The sequence below is a fragment of the Anomaloglossus baeobatrachus genome, chromosome 2 (genome assembly GCF_048569485.1).
Source record: "Anomaloglossus baeobatrachus isolate aAnoBae1 chromosome 2, aAnoBae1.hap1, whole genome shotgun sequence".
In the NCBI taxonomy this organism is placed as follows: domain Eukaryota; kingdom Metazoa; phylum Chordata; class Amphibia; order Anura; family Aromobatidae; genus Anomaloglossus; species Anomaloglossus baeobatrachus.
Genome location: NC_134354.1, coordinates 535,362,574 through 535,389,351, shown reverse-complemented (window position 1 = coordinate 535,389,351; position 26,778 = coordinate 535,362,574). Strand labels below are relative to the sequence as shown.

The 26,778-nt window shown below is 51.4% G+C and overlaps 1 protein-coding gene across 2 annotated transcripts in view; it reads left to right on the top strand.

Annotated features, from left to right (window-relative positions):
• Positions 1-26,778, top strand: part of TUBGCP5 (tubulin gamma complex component 5) — a 129,289-nt gene that overhangs the window by 84,967 nt on the left and 17,544 nt on the right. For both annotated transcript variants that reach the window (XM_075336626.1, XM_075336625.1), the window contains exons 14-16: positions 7,019-7,217; positions 7,368-7,556; positions 11,779-11,961. In XM_075336626.1, the coding sequence (XP_075192741.1) occupies positions 7,019-7,217; positions 7,368-7,556; positions 11,779-11,961 (571 nt within the window). The remainder of the gene's footprint in view (positions 1-7,018; positions 7,218-7,367; positions 7,557-11,778; positions 11,962-26,778) is intronic.

The following is a 26,778-nucleotide window of genomic DNA, read 5'->3' as shown; positions in this document are numbered from 1 at the left end:
GTCACTTTATTTTAGTGATCATTCAGGAATAGCGGTCAGATCACCTGTCACAAATTAATTGGTCTTCTTAAGGATAGCTATGCAAAGAAAAAAAACGTGTGCTGCTCCAAAACTCTACAAAATGTACATAGGTGTTTCCATAAAGGGAATGTGTCAGCATTTGTTTGCTATGCAATCTGAGAGCATCATGACACATGAGCTAAATCCCTGATTCCATTGATATAGCATCTACTAGGCTGTGTGTTGTTTCAATAAAATCAGTGATTTACCATCAGGAGATTATCACTACAGGACTGTATGGCTCATTCCTCCTCCTGGTCATCTGCTGTGTAAACCTGCACCCACCACCACTGATTAGCAGCTTTGTCATGATGTACAGTATACACAGAAAGCTTCCAATCAGTGGTGTGGGTGGGGTTATACAGGGCTCAACTATTGAGCTCTGCTAGATCTGCAGCAGAGAACAAGTGCTGCACCAAGTAAACGAAGGGATACATAAGTGGAATCAGGGTCTCTGTCTGTAAATTATGCTGTCCTCAGATAAGGTAGAAAAAAAACCTGGTGACCTTCTCTTTAATTCTATTCCAATGGCATCAGTAAAAATCCCAATAACTGTGTACCATTTGTGATCAGACAGAAAAAGTGGGGCGATATCTGCTGATCAGTAGAGAATTTGTGTGTTCATGCACTAGCATTATCAGGTGAAAAGTCTCTCTATAGTCAGTAAATATAGCAAAGTGCTAGGTCACTTCTTGACATTTCAAACAGAAGAGGCAGATCATTCAAAGATTGAAGACAGACGGAGAGGCCGTGGAATCACAGACAGGGAGGAGAGGACCCAGTGTACAGTCTGGCCCCTATGTGCTGAATTCTGATTAGCAGAAAACGTCAAATGATTAAATTATAACAAAGCAGATTTCTCTGACTCCTCATTGGGGGACACAGGATCATGGGTGTTATGCTGCCTATCCATAGGAGGACACTAAGTAGATGTAAAAGCATAGCTCCTCCTCTGCAGTATACACCCCCTGGCCGGGCCAGGCAGCCTCAGTTTTAGCTTCGTGTCTGTAGGAGGCACTTCCTTTCAAGGTTTGTTATTTTTTGAGGGTGACGGTTTCCTTTTGGGACCGATCTCCCACTACCATCAACGGGCGGGAGCGTGGAGTGTCGCCTCCACGTACCCCCTCCTGCGACGCTGGATCCTGGGCTGGACGACTGGTTCCACAGACACCGATTTTCCAAAGCCCAGGGTAGAGGCCTGTGCCCCTATAGCCCAATTCCTCAGCCCCTCTTTTCAGGCTCTGAGTTGAATATGGCACCGGTGTGACCGGACACAGCAAGCTGACCCTGCTATTTTCACTGCCTGGACTGAAGCAGTGTTTTAAAGGTGAGATCCCCCCTGACTGGTTTCCCAGACAAAGTGAGAAAAGATGCTGCAGGGAAGGCTCCCAGGACATTTACAGTATTTATTATGAGAAAGTCCCTTGCTGAGTGCAAGGAGGAGAGCCGTAAGGATCCTGCACACACAGTGTTAACTTTTCTCTAGCTTGCTGGCTGGAGGAGGGGGGGAAGTCACTCGCTGTCTGCAGAAAGTCCTGCAGATTATTTCCCGGTGGCAGGGGGAGGGCCCAGGGCTCAGGGACTCGCGCTGTTTATTTGCTCTGTTTTATTTGCTCTAGCAGAAAAGCCAGCTGATAACCACCAGTGACAAGCTGTGTGCTGACTGGAGGGAGAGGGAGGAAAACTATCAGAAGCTCCCTTCCCGCCGTTTTTTACTACCCACAGCAGGGGGGGCACACTGACTACTTCTTCGCGCTCTTCTAGCGCTAAGCCCCGCCCCCCGTGGCCGCGATAAGCCCCCCCTCCCCCCAGGAAAGCATGCGAAGATCTCCATAGAGCTTACTCCTTCCTGAGGACAGGGCCATCGGCTGATTTTGGTGAGGTGCTTGCTTCACTTGTAGCTCTGCTGACCATTGCTCCCCCTCCTGGCATACTCCTATTAGGAACATGCAGAATTCTAAGGGCACTAAGAGTGCTAAGGCCTACATAGTCTATTATTCAGCCTGCACTGCCTGCCACGCTGAGCTACCACGAAAGCACACCTCTTCTCTCTGTGAGTCCTGTGCCCCTATAGCCCCCCAAGACCCCCCCTGCCACCACTGCAGAGCCTAGGGCTCCCAGCCCACCGTAATGGGCACAGTTTCTGTCCCAATCCATGGAAAAACTGTCACAGAACCTGGTGCTGGCTATGCAATGTCGTCCTCCACACCCTTCTGGGTCCCTGGATGGAACGCAGCCTGAGGATACCCCTATGGAGGATCCTTCTGAGGTAATCCGGGCACATGCTTCACCGGTTGCAGGGATCAGGAAAAGAGCACACGGCCGGGTGTCTCCAGCGGGCTCTCCCTCGGGAGCACACAGGGCAGGCTCTCCCACACGCTCCACGGCTTCTGAAGAGCTGGAGGAGGGAGAATGCTGTTTTATACTAAGAGGATTCCTTAGTTTCAGCCTCCCCAGATCAAACTGCAATAGACTCCCTTATAGCAGCAATGAACCAAACTCTGCATGTGGAGGATCCCCCATCCACTACCACTGACGATGCGGTCTCCTTTAAGAGGGCAAGGAAACCCCAAAAGGTTTTCGCTGATCACCCAGAGTTTCAGGATATCCTCACAAAGCAAAGGGAGAAGCCTGACAGGCGCTTCGGTAACCGAAAACTCATGGAGTCCCGGTACCCTTTTGCCTCACCTGACCCTAAGGGCTGGGCCGATCCGCCCTTGGTCGACCCCCCCCCCCCCGGTCTCCCGCCTTACCACAAAGATGCTCCTGTCTTTACCCGATGGTTCCTCCATCAAGGACCCGACAGACAGACAGGTGGAGCACCTCGCCCGCTCTGCTTTTGAGGCTGCGGGTTCCTCCCTCTCGCCCGCCTTTGCCTCTGTGTGGGTCGTTAAGGCGATCTCGGTCTGGGCAGAATCCCTTAACACTTTGCTTGAGGAATCCCAGTTCACTCATACCTTCACAGAGGTAACGGCTCAAATTACCGCTGCGGAGGAGTACCTCATGCAGGCCTCCATGGATGCTGCTACCTGCGCAGCGTTTGCCGCATCAAATACCATAGCCATCTGTAGAGCTCTCTGGCTCCGACAATGGCGAGCGGACTCAGCCTCCAAGAAGTCTCTCACGGGCCTTCCCTTTTTTCCAGACCGATTTGTTTGGCGAACGTCTGGACAAGCTCATTTCTGACGCCATGGGAGGAAAGAGTACCTCCCTCCCCCAGCTGAAGTTCAGGACGTCCTTCACCAGACGTCCACAGTCCTCGTTCTGCTCCTTTCGGAACTCATTTGGTTGGTCGACAACCCGTGCTGTCCCCGCCACCAGCCGCGGACTATGCAGGGACCGACCTTCTCAGCTCTCCCCGAAACCCACTTCGTCATGGCAGCCTAGACCGAAACAGTCCAGGACTAGGGAGACTCGGCCACGACGTTTTCCCCCCTCATGACTCCTTCGGCGCCCCGGAAGACACACTCATTGTAGGAGGTCGACTACGGCTCTTTCAACACATCTGGGCTGCCACCTCAGACGACAAATGGGTGCGAGACCTTGTGTCTTCCGGTTATCACATAGAATTTCGGACCCCACCCCCGAGTCGGTTCTTTCTCTCAAACCCCCCAAAGACTCGAAAACGACACAAAGCTTTTTTCTCAGCAATCCAATCGCTCCAGACGACGAGAAGTTCGGGGGGGTTTTATTCCAACCTCTTTGTGGTCCCCAAAAAGGATGGGTGAGTTCGACCCATCCTGGACATCAAATACCTAAACAAACATGTGCACGTACGGAGATTCAGAATGGAGTCCCTAAGGTCCATTATTGCATCCATGGTCGAAGGGGAATTCCTCGCCTCCATAGACATCAAGGACGCGTACCTGCACATACCAATCGCCCCAGATCACCAAAAGTTCCTCCGCTTCGCAATTCAGGACTCCCACTTTCAATTTGTAGCTCTACCCTTCGGCCTTGCCACCGCACCAAGGGTCTTCACCAAAGTCATGGCGGCCGCCATGAGCGTCCTTCACGCCAGGGGAGTAGTCGTTCTCCCTTACTTGGATGACCTCCTCATCAAGGTCCCCTCCTTTCGCGACTTCTCAACCAGCGTACAGATCACTGTGGACACCCTATCCCTCTTAGGGTGGCTAGTGAATCTGGACAAATCATCCCCGATCCCATCACGATCCATCACCTTCCTGGGCATGTCCCTGGACACCCGTCGGGGCATGATCCTTCTCCCTCAGGACAAGGCGATCGCTCTTCAACGAGCGGTACGCTGCCTTCTACGTCCTCCGTCTCGCTCCATTCGATTCAGCATGAAAGTGCTCAGCAGGATGGTGGCGGCTATGGAAGCAGTACCCTTTGGTCAACTGCACCTCCGCCCACTGCAGCTAGCCCTTCTAGCGGCCTGGGACAAGAGCCCCTTCTCCCTGGACAGACATCTTCACCTGACGCCTTCAGTCAGGTACGCACTTTGCTGGTGGCTTCGGTCCTCATCCCTATCGAAGGGGAGATCTTTTCTCCCAGTGAACTGGCTGGTCCTGACCATGGATGCCAGCCTCCTAGGCTGGGGAGCAGTGTACCGGCACCACACTGCTCAAGGACGTTGGACGCCCCAGGAGTCTTTCCTACCCATCAACATCCTGGAACGCCGCGCGATCTTCCTCACGCTCGGAGCGTTCTGCCCTCTGCTAGCGGGTCGTCAGATTCGAGTCCAATCGGACAATGCGACAGCTGTAGCCTATATCACTCGGCAGGGGGGCACCCGCAGCAAAGCGGCTTATCTCGAGGCCCACAAGATCCTCAGCTGGGCCAAATCGACGGGATCAGTGATATCAGCGGTACACATACCGGGGGTAGAGAACTGGGCAGCAGACTTTCTAAGTCGCCAAGGCCTGGCCGCCGGAGAATGGTCTCTCCACCCAGAAGTGTTTCTACACATCTGCACTCGCTGGGGCACACCAGACGTGGACCTAATGGCCTCAAGGTTGAATGCAAAGGTACCCGCGTTCATAGCCAGGTCACGCGACCTGCAGTCCATCGGCGCGGATGCTCTAGTCTGCTCCTGGCACCAATACCGCCTGCCTTATATATTTCCACCTCTACCCCTGCTGCCGCGGTTGATCAGGAAGATCAAGGCAGCAGGAGTCACGGTGATACTGATAGCACCGGACTGGCCCAGGCGCGCCTGGTACGCCGAATTAGTACAAATGCTCACAGACGTACCGTGGCGCCTTCCAGACATTCCAGACTTGCTGACCCAAGGGCCCATTTCCCATCAGAACTCCAGAGCCCTGAAGCTGAAGGCATGGCCATTGAGACCTGGGTATTAACAAGAGCGGGATTCTCCCCCGCGGTTATTTCCACCATGATCAGCGCCCGAAAGCCTGCTTCATCCCGCATTTACCACCGTACGTGGGAAATCTTCCTTTCATGGTGCAGGGAAACTAACGTCTAGCCTATGCCTCTGGCCATCCCCAGAATTCTCGACTTTCTACAGTCTGGCTTGCAAGCGGGGTTGGCTCTCAGTTCCCTTTTAAAGGGCAGATCTTAGCGCTCTCAATCTTCTACTAATGCCGCCTGGCTGAAAAACCGCAAGTCAAGACCTTCCTCCAGGGCGTTTCCCATCTAGTTCCCCTGTACAAACGGCCGCTGGAACCATGGGACCTCAACCTCGTTCTGGACGGTCTCCAGAGGTCTCCCTTTGAACCCCTCAAGGAATCCTCCCTTGCTCTTCTGTCCTGGAAGGTAACATTCCTGGTGGCAATTACGTCCATCAGACAGGTTTCAGAGCTAGCAGCACTCTCTTGCCGCGAGCCTTTTCTGATCTTTCATCAGGACAAGGTGGTTCTGCGCCCCCTTCCGGATTTTCTTCCAAAGGTTCTTACCCCGTTTCATTTGAACCAGGACATAGTTCTGCCTTCCTTTTGTCCACACCCGGTTCATAGGGTGGAAAGGTCTCTGAATTCGTTAGACCTCGTCAGAGCTCTCAGATATTACATATCCAGGACAGCCCCCTTTAGGAAAACGGACTCTTTGTTCGTCATTCCTGAGGGGCCTAAGAAGGGACAGGCAGCTTCAAAGGCGACTCTGGCTCGCTGGATTCGCTCTGCGATCCAGGAAGTCTACCGCTTGCAACTCAAGCCCATTCCTAATGGGCTGCGGGCTCATTCCACGCGAGCAGTTGGCGCTTCGTGGGCCATTCGGCATCAGGCTTCAGTGGAACAGGTGTGTAAGGCTGAGACCTGGTCTAGACTACATACGTTTTCAAAGCATTACAGAGTCCATACCCAGGTTTCAACTGAGGCAAATCTGGGTAGGAAAATTCTGCAAACGGCAGTAGAGCACCTCTCTCAGTAGGCGCTCCAGGCTGTCTGGGACTGGTTCCTTATCCTTGGGTTGTGTTGTCTTCTTTTATGTTTCCCACCCATGGACTGCTTTAGAACGTCCCATGGTCCTGTGTCCCCCAATGAGGCGTCAGAGAAAAACGGATTTTTGTGTACTCACCGTAAAATCGTTTTCTCTTAGCCATCATTGGGGGACACAGCACCCACCCTGTTGCCCTGTTGGGCCTTGGTTCTCTCAGTACCTTATTTAGTTATGTTCTTTTCTCATATTCCTCTGTTGAGAAGTTTTTACAGTTTTTTTTCTCCTACTGCTTGTGTACTAAAACTGAGGCTGCCTGGCCCGGCCAGGGGGTGTATACTGCAGAGGAGGAGCTATGCTTTTGCATCTACTTAGTGTCCTCCTATGGATAGGCAGCATAACACCCATGGTCCTGTGTCCCCCCAATGATGGCTAAGAGAAAACTATTTTACAGTGAGTACACAAAAATCCGTGTTTCTTTACGAAAATGTATCAATTTAATTAGTATTACAATGCCATTATAGCCATATTCAACAATCCACCAAGAACACTTTACTTACTAGTGCAAGAAAATCTCACAATTTCCTCTTTTCTCGTGAAATAGATGCAGATAGGAAAAGTTTGTACACCCTTTTCCTAGAGTCTGTGCAGTCCCGACTACAACATGGAAAAGAATCAGGACCGGATGGCATCACAGAACAGCAGGTGAACAAGCAGAGCTTAATAAAGATGCAGTCAATAGTGGCCAAGCACCTGGAGCTGAATGATGTGCATGATCCGTTACTGGCCATCAACTTTGCAAGGTAAAAGTCATCAAAATGTTAGCGTTTGAGCACCACTTAGTCTTCATATGTGTTTATACAGTAAAACCTGGTTGATGAAGGAATAAAAAAAATAAAACACATTCATTATTGTGTGAATTATTTAATAGAATTTTAATGTTTTCCTGAAAGGTTATACCTGGAGCAGAATGACTTCCATGAGACGTTTACCTGTGAAGATATCAGTGTGGATAGATCCTCAGAATCTGTTACGTGTCAATCCTTTGAACTGACCCTTCGATCATGCCTTTACCCCCACATTGACCAACAGTATCTCGACTGCTGCGGAAACCTCATGCAGACACTGACGAAAGATTATAAGTAAGTGATCAAATGCTGCTTAATTATAAAAAGCCAGTTAAAGGGAATCTGTCACCAGATTTGACTCTTTATAAGCTGGGGTCACCATCAGTAAGCTCTTATATACAACATTCTAGAATACTGTATAGAAGATCCCAGGCCACTCTGTAGCATATAAAACCCCCCCACCTTTTATTATACTCACCTGCAGAATGGTCAGGTCTGATGGGTGTCGGTCCTGCGCCTCGTCTCTTCCTTCCATCACCGTCGTCCTTCCCAGCTCCGTTTGTATGACACGTCCTATTATTCACACAGATGCCTCCATTACGCTCCTGCGCACGCGCACTTCTCTCTGCCCTGCTGATGACAGATAAAAGGGCGGTCTTTGACCTTTCCCCGCACCTGCACGTTACAGTACTTTGCTCTGTCCTCAGCAGGGCAGAGAAAAGTGCGCATGTGTAGGAGCGCAATGGAGACCTCTGTGTAGATGCGTCATCCACCCAGAGCTGGGAAGTAGGACAGAAAAGGAAGAGAGGAGGCGCTGAACCCAAACTAGCGACGCCCATTGAACCCAACCACCCCTTAGAGGAGTAATATTTTTTTTTTTTTTACGTTTTATACAGAGCGAGCTTGGCAGATATACAGCATTCTAGAACGCTGTATATAAGGGCTTACTGGTGATGTCCACAGCTTATAGGGGTCAAATCTGGTGACCGATTCCCTTTTATAGGTGTATTCTCAACTTGTGTGTTAAGCTGGTTACAATTTGCCACTTTACATCACTTCCTGGTTTCTGGTGGGGCAGGGTGACAGCTCTGGTGAATAGCAAAGCTGTAGTATTAGGGTACCGTCTCACTAAACTACGTACCAACGATTCCGACCACGATACGACCTGGTCAGGATTGCTGGTACGTCGCTACAGGGTCGCTAGTGAGCTGTCAAACGGTCAGCTCTTCCCAACGACCAGCGACTCGTGTAACGATGCTGCGCTTGGTAACTAGGATATTTACCCTGGTTACCAGCGTAAACCGCTTACAGGCTGCCAGCGCTGGCTCCCTGTATACGTAGCTAGGATACACATCGGGTTACAAAGCAAAGTGCTTTGCTTAGTTACCCGATATTTACCCTGGTTACCAGTGTACGCTGCTTACAGAGTCTGTGCTCGTTGGTCTCCCGCCGTCAAACACGCCGACGTGTGCTGCACAGCGGGAGACCAACGAGCAGAAAATGAACCAGAACCGTGTGTAACGATCAGCGATTTCACAGCAGAGGCCAGTCACTGCTTAGTGTCACACACAGCGAGATCGCTGATGAGGTCACTGGTACGTCACAAAACCTGTGACTCTGCAGCGATCTCGCTAGCGATCTCGCTATGTGAGAAGTACCCCTTAGTGGAACTATAAAGCTCAGCTCAAGGTCTGCTGTACCACATTCAGCAATCAGTGGTTTATTCTGAATCTACATTCTTATCACTGTATTTACACACTGAGATAATAGTGCAATTCAACCAGCACAGAGGAAAGTGACAGCCATGATATTGTTGATTGTGATTACTCCGGACTAATGAGAACAGCTCGTCAGGAGCTGAAAGGGCGGTAAGCAACTTAAAGGCCCAGTCACACACACCGACTTACCAGCGATCCCAAAAACGATGCGACCTGATAGAGATCGCAGGTAAGTCGCTGGGAGGTCGCAGGTGAGATGTCACACAGTCAGATCTTACCAGCGATGCAGGAACAATACAGGTTGCAGTAGCGACCTGTATAACGATCTCAGCAGTCACTGTGACCCTGTCACACAGTGTCAAACACAGCGATGTGTCCTGCCCAGCAGGACATCGCCTTTGAAGAAAATGGCCTGGACCATTCTGCAACGACTAGAGATCTCACAGCAGGGGCCTGATCGCTAGTAGGTGTCACACATAACAAGATCGCTAACTGGATCGCTACTGCATCACAGAAACCGTGACTCAGTTGCGATCTCGCTAGCGATCTCGTTGTGTGACGGTACCTTAACTGTTGTGCTGTATACAATCAATGGATTGAGAGAGCGTGCTAGGATTGTGGAAGATAACTCCTTTAGGGTAAGTTCACACAGTGCGTTTTTGCGCGTTTTCGGGTGCGTTTTTGCCCAGAAAACTGCATGACTTTGCTTCCCCCAGCAAAGTCTATGAGTTTTCATTTTTGCTGTCTGCACACAGCGGTTTTTTTTTTTCAGCTGCGTTTTTGTGGTGACCACAAAAACGCAGCATGTCAATTATTCCCGCGTTTTTCACCGCGTTTTTCATCAATTGTGTGCAATGGGATGTTGAAAGACGCAATGAGAAACGCAAATTGTTGTTATAGCTGCGTTTTGGTGCGTTTCTAAGACCAAAAGCGCAGCTGTAAACGCAGGAGGTGGGTAGTAAAGTGACATGTACAGGAAGAGGATTCCTTCTGTCAGTAAATACAGAAGCTTGAATCCTCCCGGTACCGTCACTGCTGCTTCTACCTCCAGTCCTGTGCATGTATGCTGCCGTGCGGCGCCATGTCTGGGCGGGAGGTGGAGGCAGCTGCGAAAACAAAAGTGAACAGTAGAAAAAAAAAAGTCATACTCACCTGTCTGCAGACTCCCGGTGCCATGCCCGTTTCCATCTCCTCTCACGGTACTGCCGCTCCGGCTGTGTGCAGTCTCCCCGGGTACGTATGCCTGCAGGATGCAGGACCTGGCGATGGATCACCTGATGCAGTCACCTGACGCATCAGCTGATCGTAAGTCTCGGGGTGACGCTGACGCCGGCGCCCGGACGGTTTAACCTATCAGCGGATGCGTCAGGAGACTTCATCCCTGATTACCGGCAGCTCCTGCAGCGATCGGACGGGATCAGACTCGCTCCAGGAGCTGCTGGTAATCAGCACATAAGTGAGTATTTTTTTTTTTTTTTTTTTGCACCGATTCATCTGCTGATTGTATAAACGGCTTTTATGCAATCAGCTGATGTGTGATGTGATTCAGGCACTTGAAGCTGACACATCATCTGATCGCTTTGCCTTTCAGCAAACCGATCAGATGATATTGGATCTGGATTGGACGGCACGGGACCCTGACCCAGGATTACTGCGGAGGGGGGTTCTTTATCTTTACTAGAAATTCGCTCATTCGCAGCGGGGGTGCCCAGAAAGCATGGGCACCCTGCACTGTGGATTCCAATCCCCAGCTGCCTAGTTGTACCCGGCTGGACACAAAAATTAGGCGAAGCTCACGTCATTTTTTTTTTTTTAATTATTTCATGAACTTCATAAAATAATTAAAAAAAAAAAAAAAAAAAAAAAAAAAAAAAAAAGGGGCTTCTCTATATTTTTGGTTCCCAGCCGGGTACAAATAGGCAGCTGGGGGTTGGGGGCAGCCCGTACCTGCCTGCTGTACCCGGCTAGCATACAAAAATATGGCAAAGCCCACGTCATTTTCTTTTTGTTTGGGGGGGCAAAGAAATCCTGCATACAGTCCTGGAAGGAGGATGCTGAGCCTTGTAGTTCGACAGGTGCTGTCTGCTTTCCTGCATACACTATTGGATGGAGGATGCTGAGCCTTGTAGTTCTACAGCTGCTGTCTGCTCTCCTGCATACACTATTGGATGGAGGATGCTGAGCCTTGTAGTTCGACAGCTGCTGTCTGCTCTCCTGCATACACTAGTGGAGAATGAAGAACATATTGAAGAAGGAAATGACATCAGACCTTTTTTTTTTTGTTCACTGATAAAAAACGCATAAAGACGCAGTGAGCAAAAAACGCACCAAATCGCGGCAAAAACGCGTGCGTTTTTTGCCACGCTTTTTTGCCGCAGGTGCGTTTTTTGTATGTTTTTTGCCACAAAAAACGCAGCATCAAAAAAATGCAGTGTGTGAACCTAGCCTTACTGGAATGTAACCACTGCGCATACATGACTGGGGTCTGGAGGACAAGCCCCTTTGAAACAAGCTGTAAATTATGTGTGATAAAATCTCTCATATCAGGAGAATGAATGCACATAGAGCAAGTTGCAAACTTGCTTATATTCATGCTGTCTACCTAAAGCAAGTTAATGACATGAAACTACCCCTTTAACACCACCAACTGTATTTGTTTTTTTTAATTACTCGTTGATGTATAGCATACTTTATGTAGTTAACTGCTTCTTACGATTAATAGGACCAAGCCACGTGGCTGGCACCATTTCTGAATAATTTATACTGTAACATGTATCTTTCACATTGCTTGTTTTTAGGCTGGTTGAATATCTCCAATCAATGAGAAATTTTTTCCTGCTTGAAGCTGGAGACACAATGTATGATTTCTACACCTCAATATTTGATAAAATAAGAGAGAAAGAACAGTGGCAGAATGTTGTTTTCCTAAATGTACAGCTGCAGGAAGCGGTCAGTCAGCGGTACCCGGAGGACAGTGCTCGGTAAGAAATAGGAAAAAATGTTATGTAATATGTAACTCCATGGCGAGTCAAGTGATGCTGGTAAGCCAAGTGTCAGCTTAAAAGAAGCAATCCAATTGAGTCACAGACTTCACAAAATTCTAATTGTATATTGGTGTTATGTCTAGAATCTCTAAACTATACAAAGCATAGTCATGTGTGCTAAATGGTCACTGTAGTTTCTGCAAACTGTTCATAAATCAATAGTACTTTCTTTTTCGCTCCTAATTGGGAGACCCAGACAGTGGGTGTATAGCTACTGCCTCTGGAGGCCGCACAAAGAACTACACTTAAAAGTGTAAGGCCCCTCCCCTTCTGGCTATACACCCTCCCGTAGGAGTACAGATTCCTCAGTTTTAGCTTTGTGCGCAAGGAGGTCAGACACGCACGCATAGCTCCATTGTTTTTAGTCAGCAGCAGCTGCTGACTATGTCGGATGGAAGAAAAGAGGACACATATAGTGTCCCCAGCATGCTCCCTTCTCACCCCACTTATGTCGGAGGTGTTTGTAAGGTTGAGGTACCCATTGCGGGTACGGCGGCAGGAGCCCACATGCTGATTCCTTCCCCATCCCTTTTTACAGGGCTCTGGGTGAAGTGGGATTTACCGGTCTCCAGGCACAGAGACCGTGCTCCATCTACAGCCCCTGGAGAAGATGCTGGATGGAGCGGAGTACATCAGGGACATGGCCCTGCTTCCTCAAGGTACTCTGTGTCCCCGTGTATCTGGCGCTCACACCGCAGCATGCTGGGTGTTGTAGTGCGCCGGGGGACATCAGCGCTGCGGCGCCTGTGCCATGGCCTCATTCAGCTTTGCTGAAGCAGGCACATTTATGGGAATAGGCCGCGCCGGCCGCTGGGACTGCGGCGCGGCTGGCACTTGTAGTGCGCCGGGGACTTCAGCGCGGCCTGCGCTTTTACGGCGGCCGCGCTGATAACTACAGTCCCCGGCTTTTGCGGCCTGCTTCCTTTCGTTCCCGCCCCCACACCTGCCAGTCAGGAGAGGGGCGGGACGCTGCCCACGTCCAGAACTCGGTCGCGCCGGCCGCTCGAACAGCGGCGCGGCTGGCACTTGCGGTGCGCCGGGGACTTCAGCGCGGCCCGCGCTTTTACGGCGGCCGCGCTGATAACTCGAGTCCCCGGCTTTTGCGGCCTGCTTTCGTTCGTTCCCGCCCACAGACCTGCCAGTCAGGAGAGGGGCGGGACGCTGGCCAGTGCATCAGCGCTGAGGGCTGGAGTCGTTTTTACATACTCCAGCCCTCACAGTCAGCACAGAGGGGACACTGTTCCCGCACTTTTGTTTGGGAACTCCCACGGACCGCCCCTCTCCACAGTAGCCGGCAGCCATTCTTGCTGACACGCTGAGCTGCAGAGGGGAGCCGGGGAGACCCAGACAAGGCATTCTGCAGCCTCTTACCCGCTGTTCAGCGGGCGGTAAGCAGCCCTCAGGGCTCACCCCCTCTTGTGCTCGTAGTATTCTTAGTATTTTGTTGCTACAAATACTTGGTATTACATAGCGCTGGTCGCCCTTTGGCTATAGACTCTCTCACATGCAGAGAGCCAGCAGCATGTCGCCCGTAAAACGCAAGGGTGCCAAGGCACAGACATTGTATGCTTCCTGCACCGCATGTGGGACTTTTCTACCGGCAGGCTCCACGGACCCCCATTGTGTGCAGTGCTCGGCCCCTGCGGCGCTTGCACAGTCGGGACCTCTGCTGGACGTGTCCCAGGGTGTACCACCTGTGAATGCTGTCCAGGTGACAGGAACTGAGTTTGCAGCTTTTGCTGACAGAATGTCTCTCACTATGTCACAAATTCTTGACACATTGCGAGCTAGGCCTGTACTTCAGACCACGGACACTGTGCATGTATTGCCCCCTGGTCCCCCTCAGCTCCTAGCTCCGGGACGGGCATCTACACCTCAGGGTGAAGACTCTGACTCGGACGATGGCCCCGGGCAGCCTAAGCGGGCTCGTTATGACGGGCCTTCACATTCATCTCAATGGTCTGGATCCCAGCGGGATGAATCTATGGGGGATGAGGCGGACTTAACTGATCAGGATTCTGATCCTGGGACCGCTCTCAATCTAGATACACCAGATGGTGACGCAATAGTTAATGATCTTATATTTAACATCAATAAGATGTTGAATATTTCCCCACCAGCTCCTCCTGTAGAGGAGTCAGCTTCGCAGCACGAGAGAATCCATTTCAGATACCCTAAGCGTACATTAAGCACTTTTCTGGACCACGCTGACTTCAGAGACGCAATCCAGAAACCCCACGCTTATCCTGAAAGGCGTTTTCCTAAACGACTTAAAGATACACGCTACCCTTTTCCCTCTGAAGTGGTCAAGGGTTGGACCCAGTGTCCAAAAGTGGATCCTCCAATTTCCAGGCTTGCAGCCAGATCCTTGGTTGCTGTTGAAGATGGAGCGGCACTTAAAGATGCCACTGACAGGCAGATGGAGCTCTGGCTGAAATCCATCTATGAAGCGATTGGAGCGTCATTAGCGCCTTCTTTTGCGGCCGTATGGGCACTCCAAGCTATCACGGCCGGGCTTGCGCGAGTCGACTCAGTCACACGTGCATTTGCCCCGCAGGTAGCACCATTGACCTCGCAAATGGCGGCATTCGCGTCGTACGCGATTAATGCTGTTCTTGACGCTACAAGCCGCACGGCAGTGGCGTCAGCCAACTCAGTTGTTTTGCGTAGGGCTTTGTGGTTGAGACATTGGAAAGCAGATTCTCATTCCAAGAAGTGCTTAACCAATTTGCCTTTTTCTCGTGACCGTTTGTTTGGAGAGCGTTTGGATGAAATCATCAAACACTCCAAGGGTAAGGACTCTTCCTTACCGCAACACAGACAAAACAAGCCCCAACAGAGGAGGGGTCAGTCTGGTTATCGGTCCTTTCGAGGACAGGGCAGGTCCCAATTCCCCTCGTCAAAAAAGACTCAAAAGGACCAGAGACGTTCAAATTCTTGGAGGTCTCAGTCACGCCCAAAAAGACCAGCCGGAGGAACCGTTGCCAAAACGACGTCCTCCTGACTTGCGGTCTCCGATGCCCACACCCGCGGTCGGTGGGAGGCTGTCCCACTTTGGCGACATTTGGCTAGCAAATGTCAAAGACCGTTGGGTGAGAGATATTCTATCTCACGGGTACAGGATAGAGTTCGGCTCTCGTCCGCCAACTCGTTTCTTCAGAACTTCTCCACCACCAGACCGAGCCGATGCTCTGTTGCAGGCGGTGGCCGCTCTAAAGGCGGAAGGAGTGGTGACCTCCGTCCCTCTTCAGGAACAGGGTCACGGTTTTTACTCCAATCTGTTTGTGGTCCCAAAAAAGGACGGATCGTATCGTCCCGTCCTGGATCTGAAGTTGCTCAACAGACACGTAAAAGTCAGGAGGTTCCGGATGGAATCCCTACGCTCCGTCATAGCCTCAATGTCTCAGGGAGATTTTCTAGCATCAATAGACATCAAAGATGCGTATCTCCACGTGCCGATTGCACCAGAGCATCAGCGTTTCCTACGTTTCGTCATACACGACGAGCACCTACAGTTCGTAGCGTTACCCTTCGGTCTGGCAACAGCCCCCCGGGTCTTCACCAAAGTCATGGCAGCAGTAGTAGCTGTTCTGCACTCGCAGGGTCACTCGGTCATCCCGTACCTAGACGACCTGCTTATAAAGGCATCCTCTCAAGAAGCATGCCAACACAGTCTGAAGGTGGCGCTAGACACTCTCCAGACTTTCGGGTGGATTATCAACTTTCCAAAGTCTCATCTAACCCCGACCCAATCTCTGACTTATCTTGGCATGGAGTTTCATACTCTATCAGCGATAGTGAGGCTTCCACTGGACAAGCAGTGCTCGCTACGGACTGGAGTGCAATCTCTCCTTCAGAGCCAGTCGCACTCACTGAGGCGCCTCATGCATTTCCTAGGAAAGATGGTAGCAGCAATGGAGGCAGTCCCGTTCGCGCAGTTTCATCTGCGCCCTCTACAATGGGACATTCTGCGCCAATGGGATGGGAAATCGACGTCCCTCGACAGGACTGTCTCCCTCTCTCAGACTGCCAAGGATTCTCTACGTTGGTGGCTTCTCCCCAACTCATTGTCACAGGGAAAGTCGTTCCTTCCCCCGTCCTGGGCAGTGGTCACGACAGATGCGAGCCTATCAGGGTGGGGAGCGGTGTTTCTCCACCACAGGGCTCAGGGGACGTGGACTCAGGAAGAGTCCACCTTGCAGATCAATGTTCTGGAAATCAGAGCAATCTACCTTGCCCTGCGAGCCTTCCAACAATGGCTGGAAGGCAAGCAGATTCGGATTCAGTCGGACAATTCCACGGCGGTGGCGTACATCAACCACCAAGGGGGAACACGCAGTCGCCAAGCTTTTCAAGAAGTCCAGCGGATTTTGACGTGGGTGGAAAGCAGAGCGTCCACCATATCTGCAGTTCACATCCCAGGCGTGGAAAACTGGGAAGCAGACTTTCTCAGTCGCCAGGGCATGGACGCGGGAGAATGGTCCCTTCACCCGGACGTGTTTCAACAGATCTGTTGCCGCTGGGGGTCGCCGGACGTCGATCTGATGGCGTCACGGCACAACAACAAGGTCCCAGTTTTCATGGCACGGTCTCACGATCACCGAGCGCTGGCGGCAGACGCCTTGGTTCAGGATTGGTCGCAATTCCGACTCCCCTATGTGTTCCCACCTCTAGCATTGTTACCCAGAGTTCTCCGGAAAATCAAGTCCGACTGCCAGCGAGCCATACTCGTCGCTCCAAATTGGCCAAGAAGGTCGTGGTACCCGGATCTGTGGCATCTCACGGTAGGCCAACCGTGGGCACTACCAGACCGTCCAGATCTGCTGTCTCAAGGGCCGTTTTTCCATCTGAATTCTGCGGCCCTGAACCTGACTGTGTGGCCATTGAGTCCTGGATCCTAGCGGCCTCAGGTTTATCTCAGGGAGTTGTTGCCACAATGAGACAGGCTAGAAAACCTTCCTCAGCTAAGATCTATCACAGGACGTGGAAGATATTCTTAGCGTGGTGCTTGGCTCAAGGGTTTTCTCCCTGGCCATTTGCATTGCCAATTTTTCTTTCCTTCCTGCAGTCTGGGTTGGAAAAAGGTTTGTCCCTTAGCTCGCTTAAGGGTCAAGTCTCCGCGTTATCCGTATTCTTTCAGAAGCGCTTGGCACAGCTTTCTAAAGTACGCACGTTTCTCCAAGGAGTTTGTCATATCGTTCCTCCTTACAGACGGCCATTGGAACCCTGGGATCTGAACAAGGTTCTCCTTGCTCTTCAAAAGCCGCCTTTCGAGCCTTTGAAAGAGGTTCCCCTTTCTCGGCTTTCACAAAAGGTAGTTTTTCTTGTAGCGGTCACGTCTCTTCGAAGAGTGTCCGAGCTGGCGGCGTTATCTTGCAAATCTCCCTTCCTGGTATTTCACCAAGACAAGGTAGTACTGCGTCCAATTCCAGAGTTTTCTCCCAAGGTGGTTTCTTCCTTTCATCTCAATCAGGATATCACTTTGCCATCTTTGTGTCCGCATCCAGTTCACCAATTTGAAAAGGGTTTACATCTGTTGGACCTGGTGAGAGCACTCAGGATTTACATTTCTCGCACGGCGCCTCTACGCCGTTCGGATGCGCTCTTTGTCCTAGTCGCTGGTCAGCATAAGGGATCGCAAGCTTCCAAATCCACCCTGGCGCGGTGGATCAAGGAACCAATTCTTCACACATACCGTTCTGCTGGGCTTCAGATTCCATCTGGACTGAAGGCCCATTCTACCAGAGCCGTTGGTGCGTCCTGGGCGTTGAGGCATCAGGCTACGGCTCAGCAAGTGTGCCAGGCGGCTACCTGGTCGAGTCTGCACACGTTTACCAAACACTATCAAGTGCATACCTACGCTTCGGCAGACGCCAGCCTAGGTAGACAGGTCCTTCAGGCGGCGGTGGCCCACCTGTAGGAAGAGGCTGTATGACAGCCCGTTCATGTGGTATCTTTTTACCCACCCAGGGACTGCTTTTGGACGTCCCACTGTCTGGGTCTCCCAATTAGGAGCGAAAAAGAAGAAGGGAATTTTGTTTACTTACCGTAAATTCCTTTTCTTCTAGCTCCAATTGGGAGACCCAGCACCCGCCCTATCTGTTTTTAGGGTTTCGTTTTTTCGGGTGCACATGTTGTTCACGTTGTTTCTTAAGTTCTCCGATCTAGTTATCGGATTGAATTTGTTTTTGAAACTGTTATTGGCTTTCCTCCTTCTTGCTTTGGTACTAAAACTGAGGAATCTGTACTCCTACGGGAGGGTGTATAGCCAGAAGGGGAGGGGCCTTACACTTTTAAGTGTAGTTCTTTGTGCGGCCTCCAGAGGCAGTAGCTATACACCCACTGTCTGGGTCTCCCAATTGGAGCTAGAAGAAAAGGAATTTACGGTAAGTAAACAAAATTCCCTTCTTCAAATGATATATATTGTCAAATAAATGTACTTTCTCTGACGCCTCATTGGGGGACACAGGACCATGGGTGTTATGCTGCCTATCCATAGGAGGACACTAAGTAGATGCAAAAGCATAGCTCCCTCCTCTGCAGTATACACCCCCTGGCCGGGCCAGGCAGCCTCAGTTTTAGCTTCGTGTCTGTAGGAGGCACTTCCTTTCAAGGTTTGTTTTTTGAGGGCGACGGTTTCCTTTTGGGACCGATCTCCCACTACCTTCAACGGGCGGGAACGTGGAGTGTCGCCTCCACGTACCCCCTCCTGCGACGCTGGATCCTGGGCTGGACGACGGGTTCCACAGACACCGATTTTCCAAAGCCCAGGGTAGAGGTCTGTGCCCCTATAGCCCAATTCCTCAGCCCCTCTTTGCAGGCTCTTAGTTGAATATGGCACCGGTGTGACCGGACACAGCAAGCTGACTCTATTTTCACTGCCTGGACTGAAGCAGTGTTTTAAGGTGAGATCCCCATACCTCCCAACCGTCCCGGATACAGCGGGACTCTCACGCTTTTGAGCCTTTGATCCCGAGTCCCGCCCGTGGGCCTGAGTATCCCGTGGCTCCACCCACCCACTGTAGCCCCGCCTCGCTGTTTCTCCCTTCTATTCATTACAGAGTCGAGCGCGCACCTTGAAACTTTTGTGACTGCTGCTGAGGTATGAATCACCCCCTGCAGCAGAGCGGACATCCCCAGCCCCGGAGCAGATCCCCTGCACCAGAGCCGACCTCCCCCAGAGCGGACATCCCCAGCCCTGGAGCGGATCCCCTGCACCAGAGCCGACCCCCCCCCCCCCCCCAGAGCCGACATCCCCAGCCCCGGAGCAGATCCCCTGCACCAGAGCCGACCCCCTCCCTCCCCCAGAGCGGACATCCCCAGCTCCGGAGCCTGCGCTTCCCTGCAGCTATTCTCTCTGTTTCCCCCGTGTGTGGCTTCTCACTGCTGCAGACACACGGGGAATCAGGAAGCTGAGGAGAAAGTGCAACCAACACTTCTCTCTCCTGCAGATAGCACTGACAATAGCAATAACCTATGCAGAGTTACATCTGTAGACTTCTATTAGCTTACTGATCAGTGGTCTCCTGCCTGTGGAGCTGCTGGGTCCTAGCTGTCCAACAGCTTCAGCTCTGCTTTATCCTGGCTCCCCTACCAGTTAAAGGGAACCTGTCAGCAGAAATTTAGCAAAAAAAATAAAAGATTCCCCTCTGCAGCTCCTGGGCTGCATTCTAGAAACGTTCCTGTTGCTATTGTGCCCCCTTTGAGACCTAAAAAAATACTTTATGAAGTCTTACCTTTTTGTATGCAAATGTTTTTTTATGGTCACGGGGGCGGGCTGTCTGGCGTCAGTTATTATCCCCTCCTGCCGCTTTACGCAGTCCCCCATTGCTCATTTCCATACATGAGGACGCCTTCCTCATGTAACTGTCCTCCCGAAGTTTTGCGCATGCCCAGTGGCACTCTCTCGCGGGACTGAGCACTGTGCAAAGTGTGAATGCTTTTGAGGTGATTGCGCAGGCGCGAGATTATGGGCGGCGCTGTGATTGTCATCAGCAGCGTTATCCAAGTACCCGCCCATAATCTCGTGCCCGCACTTTTCCGTCTGACTCCACTGTTATGCGCAAGCGCTGGCCATATGAACCATGTTACCTATTACCACTTGCATGAGATTATGGGCAGGTACTTGGATGACTTTGCTGATGACAATCACAGCGCCGCCCATAATCTCGTGCTCACGGTAATAGGTAACATGGTTCATATGGCCAGTGCTTGCGCATAACGGTGGAGGCAGAGTGAGAAGCGCGGGCATGAGATTATGGGCGGGTACTTGGATGACGCTGCTGATGACAATCACTGCGCCGCCCATAATCTCGCGCCTGCGCAATCACCTCAAAAGCGTTCACACTTTGAACAGTGCTCAGTCCCGCGGGAGTGGCACTGGGCATGCGCATACTGTCTATGCCCCCAGCCCCTCCTGTGCTGAATATACTGTAGCCCCCAGCCCCTCCTGTGCTGTATATACTGTATAGATATACAGTGTGTGTGTGTGTGTGTGTGTGTGTGTGTGTGTGTGTGTGTGTGTATATATATATATATATATATATATATATATATATATATATATATATATATATATATATGTATATGTATGTATGTATGTATGTATGTATATATATATGTATATATATATATATATATATATATATATATATATATATATATATATATATATATATATATATATATATATATATATATATATATATATATGTATGTATGTATATATATGTATGTATGTATATATATGTATGTATGTATATATATGTATGTATGTATATATGTATGTATGTATATATATATATATATATATATATATATATATATATATATATATATATATATATATATATATATATATATATATATATATATATATATAATATATGCTATGTATGTATCACAAGAGAGGATGGGGGTTTTATATATTAGTATATAAACCCCCATCCTCCCTTGTGATACATACACTGTGCGTGGCTAGATCTGTTAAAGTGATGCCAAGTGATCACATGCGAGGAGGAGCTGGACAGAGACAAGCGGGGTAGGTGAGTGCGGCTGCTGCTGGCTTCCCCATATTATTACCTCCAATGTGTGTATATGTATGATGTATATATCCATGTATGTCAGTGTAGATGACTGTGTATAGATTTGTCTGTTTATATGTACTTTATGGAATTTGTCTTCAAATATGTACCGTATATGTGCCTATGCCTGTGCCCACGATCAGGACTCACTGTGTCCTGGAGGAAGCGGGTCCTGACCTGCGGGGCTGCATGTCTCCTCCGCAGGAGACCACAGCTGCCTGTGCCCAGTATCAGGACTTGCTGTGTCCTGGAGGCAGCGGGTCCTGACCTGCGGGGCTGCATGTCTCCTCCGCAGGAGACCACAGCTGCCTGTGCCCACAATCAGGACTCGCTGTGTCCTGGAGGCAGCGGGTCCTGACCTGCGGGGCTGCACGTCTCCTCCGCAGGAGAACGCAGCTGCCTGTGCCCACGATCAGGATTCAGTGCGCTGCGGTCTCCTGCTGTGTTCTCCCTACGGAGGACGCATGCAACTGCAGCAAACAATTGATATGCTGCAGTCTGGAAAGACTCTCCGCAGGTCAGTGTTTGCTGCAGAAAAAACAAGCACAGTGGGCACGAGATTTCTAGAAACCCTCCACTGTGCTTGTATTTTCCAATGCAGCGTTTTAGACCCAGCAAAAGCACGCTACATCCAAAATGCTGCAAATACTGATCGTGGGCACGCAGCCTTAAACAATGTGATCAGCAGTGCTGAAAAGGATTGGATGTGGGCGTGACAGATTGCAAAATGGGTGTGGTTAGGGGGCGTGGCTTAAAATTTGTCCCTCTTTCTCATCTTTAAATGTTGGGAGGTATGGAGATCCCCCCTGAGTGGTTTCCCAGACAAAGGGAGAAAAGACGGTGCAGGGAAGGCTCCCAGGACATTTACAGTATTTATTATGAGGGAGGGGGGAAAAAGTCCCTTTCTGATTGCAAGGAGGAGAGCCCTAAGGATCCTGAACACACAGTGTTAACTTTTCTCTAGCTTGCCGGCTGGAGGAGGGGGGAAGTCACTCGCTGTTTGCAGAAAGTCCTGCACAGATAATTTCCCAGTGGCAGGGGGAGGGCACAGAGCTCAGGAACTCATGCTGTTTATTTGCTCTGTTTTATTTGCTCTAGCAGAAAAGCCAGCTGATAACCACCAGTGACAAGCTGTGTGCTGACTGGAGGGAGAGGGAGGAAAACTATCAGAAGCTCCCTTCCCGCCGTTTTTTACTACCCACAGCAGGGGGGGCACACTGACTTCTTCACGCTCTTCTAGCGCTAAGCCCCGCCCCCCAGGAAAGCGTGCGAAGATCTCCATAGAGCTTACTCCTTCCTGAGGACAGGGCCATCGGCTGATTCTGGTGAGGTGCTTGCTTCACTTGTAGCTCTGCTGACCATTGCTCCCCCTCCTGGCATACTCCTATTAGGAACATGCAGAATTCTAAGGGCACTAAGAGTGCTAAGGCCTACATAGTCTATTATTCAGCCTGCACTGCCTGCCACGCTGAGCTACCACGTAAACACACCTCTTCTCTCTGTGAGTCCTGTGCCCCTATAGCCCCCCAAGACCCCTCTGCCACCACCGCCGCAACCGTCAGCCCAGAGCCTAGGGCTTTTAGCCCACCGGAATGGGCACAGTTTCTGTCCCAATCCATGGAAAAACTGTCACAGAACCTGGTGCTGGCTATGCAATGTCGTCCTCCACACCCTTCTGGGTCCCTGGACGGAACGCAGCCTGAGGATACCGCTATGGAGGATCCTTCTGAGGTAATCCGGGCACATGCTTCACCGGTTGCAGGGATCAGGAAAAGAGCACACGGCCGGGTGTCTCCAGCGGGCTCTCCCTTGGGAGCACACAGGGCAGGCTCTCCCACACGCTCCACGGTTTCTGAAGAGCTGGAGGAGGGAGAATGCTGTTTATACCAAGAGGATTCCTTGGTTGCAGCCTCCCCAGATGATCAAACTGCAATAGACTCCCTTATAGCAGCAATCAACCAAACTCTGCATGTGGAGGATCCCGCATCCACTACCACTGACCATGCGGTCTCCTTTAAGAGGGCAAGGAAACCCCAAAAGGTTTTTGCTGATCACCCAGAGTTTCAGGATATCCTCACAAAGCAAAGGCAGAAGCCTGAGAGGCGCTTCGGTAACCGAAAACTCATGGAGTCCCGGTACCCTTTTGCCTCACCTGCCCCTAAGGGCTGGGCCGATCCGCCCTCGGTCGACCCCCCCCCCCCGTTCTACCGCCTTACCACAAAGACGCTCCTGTCTTTACCCGATGGTTCCTCCATCAAGGACCCGACAGACAGACAGGTGGAGCACCTCGCCCGCTCTGCTTTTGAGGCTGTGGGTTCCTCCCTCTCGCCCTCCTTTGCCTCTGCCTCTGTGTGGGTCGTTAAGGCGATCTCGGTCTGGGCAGAATCCCTTAACACTTCGCTTGAGGAATCCCAGTTCACTCATACCTTCACAGAGGTAACAGCTCAAATTGCCGCTGCGGCGGAGTACCTCATGCAGGCCTCCATGGACGCTGCTACCTACGCAGCGTTTGCCGCCTCAAATACCATAGCCATACGTAGAGCTCTCTGGCTCCGACAATGGAGAGCGAACTCTGCCTCCAAGAAGTCTCTCACGGGCCTTCCCTTTTTTCCAGACCGATTGTTTGGCGAACGTGTGGACAAGCTCATTTCTGACGCCACGGGAGGAAAGAGTACCTCCCTCCCCCAGCTGAAGTCCAGGACGTCCTTCACCAGATGTCCACAGTCCTCGTTCCGCTCCTTTCGGAACTCATTTGGTTGGTCGACATCCCGTGTTGTCCCCGCCACCAGCCGCAGACTATGCAGGGACCGACCTTCTCAGCTCTCCCCGAAACCCACTTCGTCATGGCAGCCTAGACCGAAACAGTCCAGGACTAGGGAGACTCGGCCACGACGTTTTCCCCCCTCATGACTCCTTCGGCGCCCCGGAAGACACACTCATTGTAGGAGGTCGACTGCAGCTCTTTCAACACATCTGGGCTGCCACCTCAGACGACAAATGGGTGCGAGACCTTGTGTCTTCCGGTTTTCACATAGAATTTCGGACCCGACCCCCGAGTCGGTTCTTTCTCTCAAACCCCCCAAAGACTCGAAAACGACACAAAGCTTTTTTCTCAGCAATGCACTCGCTCCAAACAGCAGGAGTGATAATACCTGTCCCAGACGACGAGAAGTTCGGGGGGTTTTATTCCAATCTCTTTGTGGTCCCCAAAAAGGATGGGTCAGTTCGACCCATCCTGGACCTCAAACACCTAAACAAACATGTGCACGTACGGAGATTCAGAATGGAGTCGCTAAGGTCCATTATTGCCTCCATGGTCGAAGGGGAATTCCTCGCCTCCATAGACATCAAGGACGCGTACCTGCACATGCGCATCGCCCCAGATCACCAAAAGTTCCTCCGCTTCGCAATTCAGGACTCCCACTTTCAATTTGTAGCTTTACCCTTCGGCCTTGTCACCGCACCAAGGGTCTTCACCAAAGTCATGGCGGCCGCCATGAGCGTCCTTCACGCCAGGGGAGTAGTCGTTCTCCCTTACTTGGACGACCTCCTCATCAAGGCTCCCTCCTTCCGCGACTGCTCAACCAGCGTACAGATTAATGTGGACACCCTATCCCGCTTAGGGTGGCTAGTGAATCTGGACAAATCATCCCCGATCCCATCACGATCCATCACCTTCCTGGGCATGTCCCTGGACACCCGTCGGGGCTTGATCCTTCTCCCTCAGGACAAGGCGATCGCTCTTCAACGAGCGGTACGCTGCCTTCTACCTCCTCCGTCTCACTCCATTCGATTCAGCATGAAAGTGCTCGGCAGGATGGTGGCGGCTATGGAAGCAGTACCCTTTGCTCAACTGCACCTCCGCCCACTGCAGCTAGCCCTTCTAGCGGCCTGGGACAAGAGCCCCTTCTCCCTGGACAGACATCTTCACCTGACGCCTTCAGTCAGGTACGCACTCCGCTAGTGGCTTTGGTCCTCATCCCTATCGAAGGGGAGATCTTTTCTCCCAGTGAACTGGCTGGTCCTGACCACGGACGCCAGCCTCCTAGGCTGGGGAGCAGTGTACCAGCACCACACTGCTCAAGGACGTTGGACGCCCCAGGAGTCTTTCCTACCCATAAACATCCTGAACTCCGCGCGATCTTCCTCGCGCTCAGAGCGTTCTGCCCTCTGCTAGCGGGTCAACAGATTCGAGTCCAATCAGATAATGCGACAGCTGTAGCCTATATCAATCGGCAGGGGGGCACCCGCAGCAAAGCGGCTTATCTCGAGGCCCACAAGATCCTCAGCTGGGCCAAATCGACGGGATCAATGATATCAGCGGTACACATACCGGGGGTAGAGAACTGGGCAGCAGACTTTCTAAGTCGCCAAGGCCTGGCCGCCGGAGAATGGTCTCTCCACCCAGAAGTGTTTCTACACATCTGCACTCGCTGGGGCACACCAGACGTGGACCTAATGGCCTCAAGGTTGAATGCAAAGGTACCCGCATTCATAGCCAGGTCACGCGACCCGCAGTCCATCGGCGCGGATGCTCTAGTCTGCTTTTGGCACCACTTCCGCCTGCCTTACATATTTTCACCTCTACCCCTGCTGCCGCGGGTAATCAGGAAGATCAAGGCAGCAGGAGTCCCGGTGATACTGGTAGCACCGGACTGGCCCAGGCGCGCCTGGTACGCTGAATTAGTACAAATGCTCAGACGCACCGTGGCGCCTTCCAGACATCCCAGACCTGCTGACCCAAGGTCCCATTTCCCATCAGAACTCCAAAGCCCTGAAGCTGACGGCATGGCCATTGAGACCTGGGTATTAACAAGAGCGGGATTCTCCCCCGTGGTTATTTCCACCATGATCAGCGCCCGAAAGCCTGCTTCATCCTGCATTTACCACCGTACGTGGAAAATCTTCCTTTCATGGTGCAGGGAAACTAACGTCCAGCCTATGCCTCTGGCCATCCCCAGAATTCTCGACTTTCCACAGTCTGGCTTGCAAGCGGGGTTGGCTCTCAGTTCCCTTTTTAAAGGGCAGATCTCAGCGCTCTCAATCTTCTACTAATGCCGCCTGGCTGAAAAACCGCAAGTCAAGACCTTCCTCCAGGGCGTTTCCCATCTAGTTCCCCTGTACAAACGGCCGCTGGAACCATGGGACCTCAACCTTGTTCTGGACGGTCTCCAGAGGTCTCCCTTTGAACCCCTCAAGGAATCCTCCCTTGCTCTTCTGTCCTGGAAGGTAACATTCTGCGCCCCCTTCCGGATTTCCTTCCAAAGGTTCTTACCCCGTTTCATTTGAACGAGGACATTGTTCTGCCTTCTTTTTGTCCACACCCGGTTCATAGGCTGGAAAGGTCCCTGCATTCGTTAGACCTTGTCAGAGCTCTCAGATATTACATATCCAGGACAGCCCCCTTTAGAAAAAACGGACTCTTTGTTCGTCATTCCTGAGGGGCCTAAGAAGGGACAGGCAGCTTCAAAGGCAACTCTGGCTCACTGGATTCGCTCTGCGATCCAGCAAGTCTACCGCTTGCAACTCAAGCCCATTCCTAGTGGGCTGCGGGCTCATTCAACGCGAGCAGTTGGCACTTCGTGGGCCATTCGGCATCAGGCTTCAGTGGAACAGGTGTGTAAGGCTGAGACCTGGTTTAGCCTACATACGTTTTCAAAGCATTACAGAG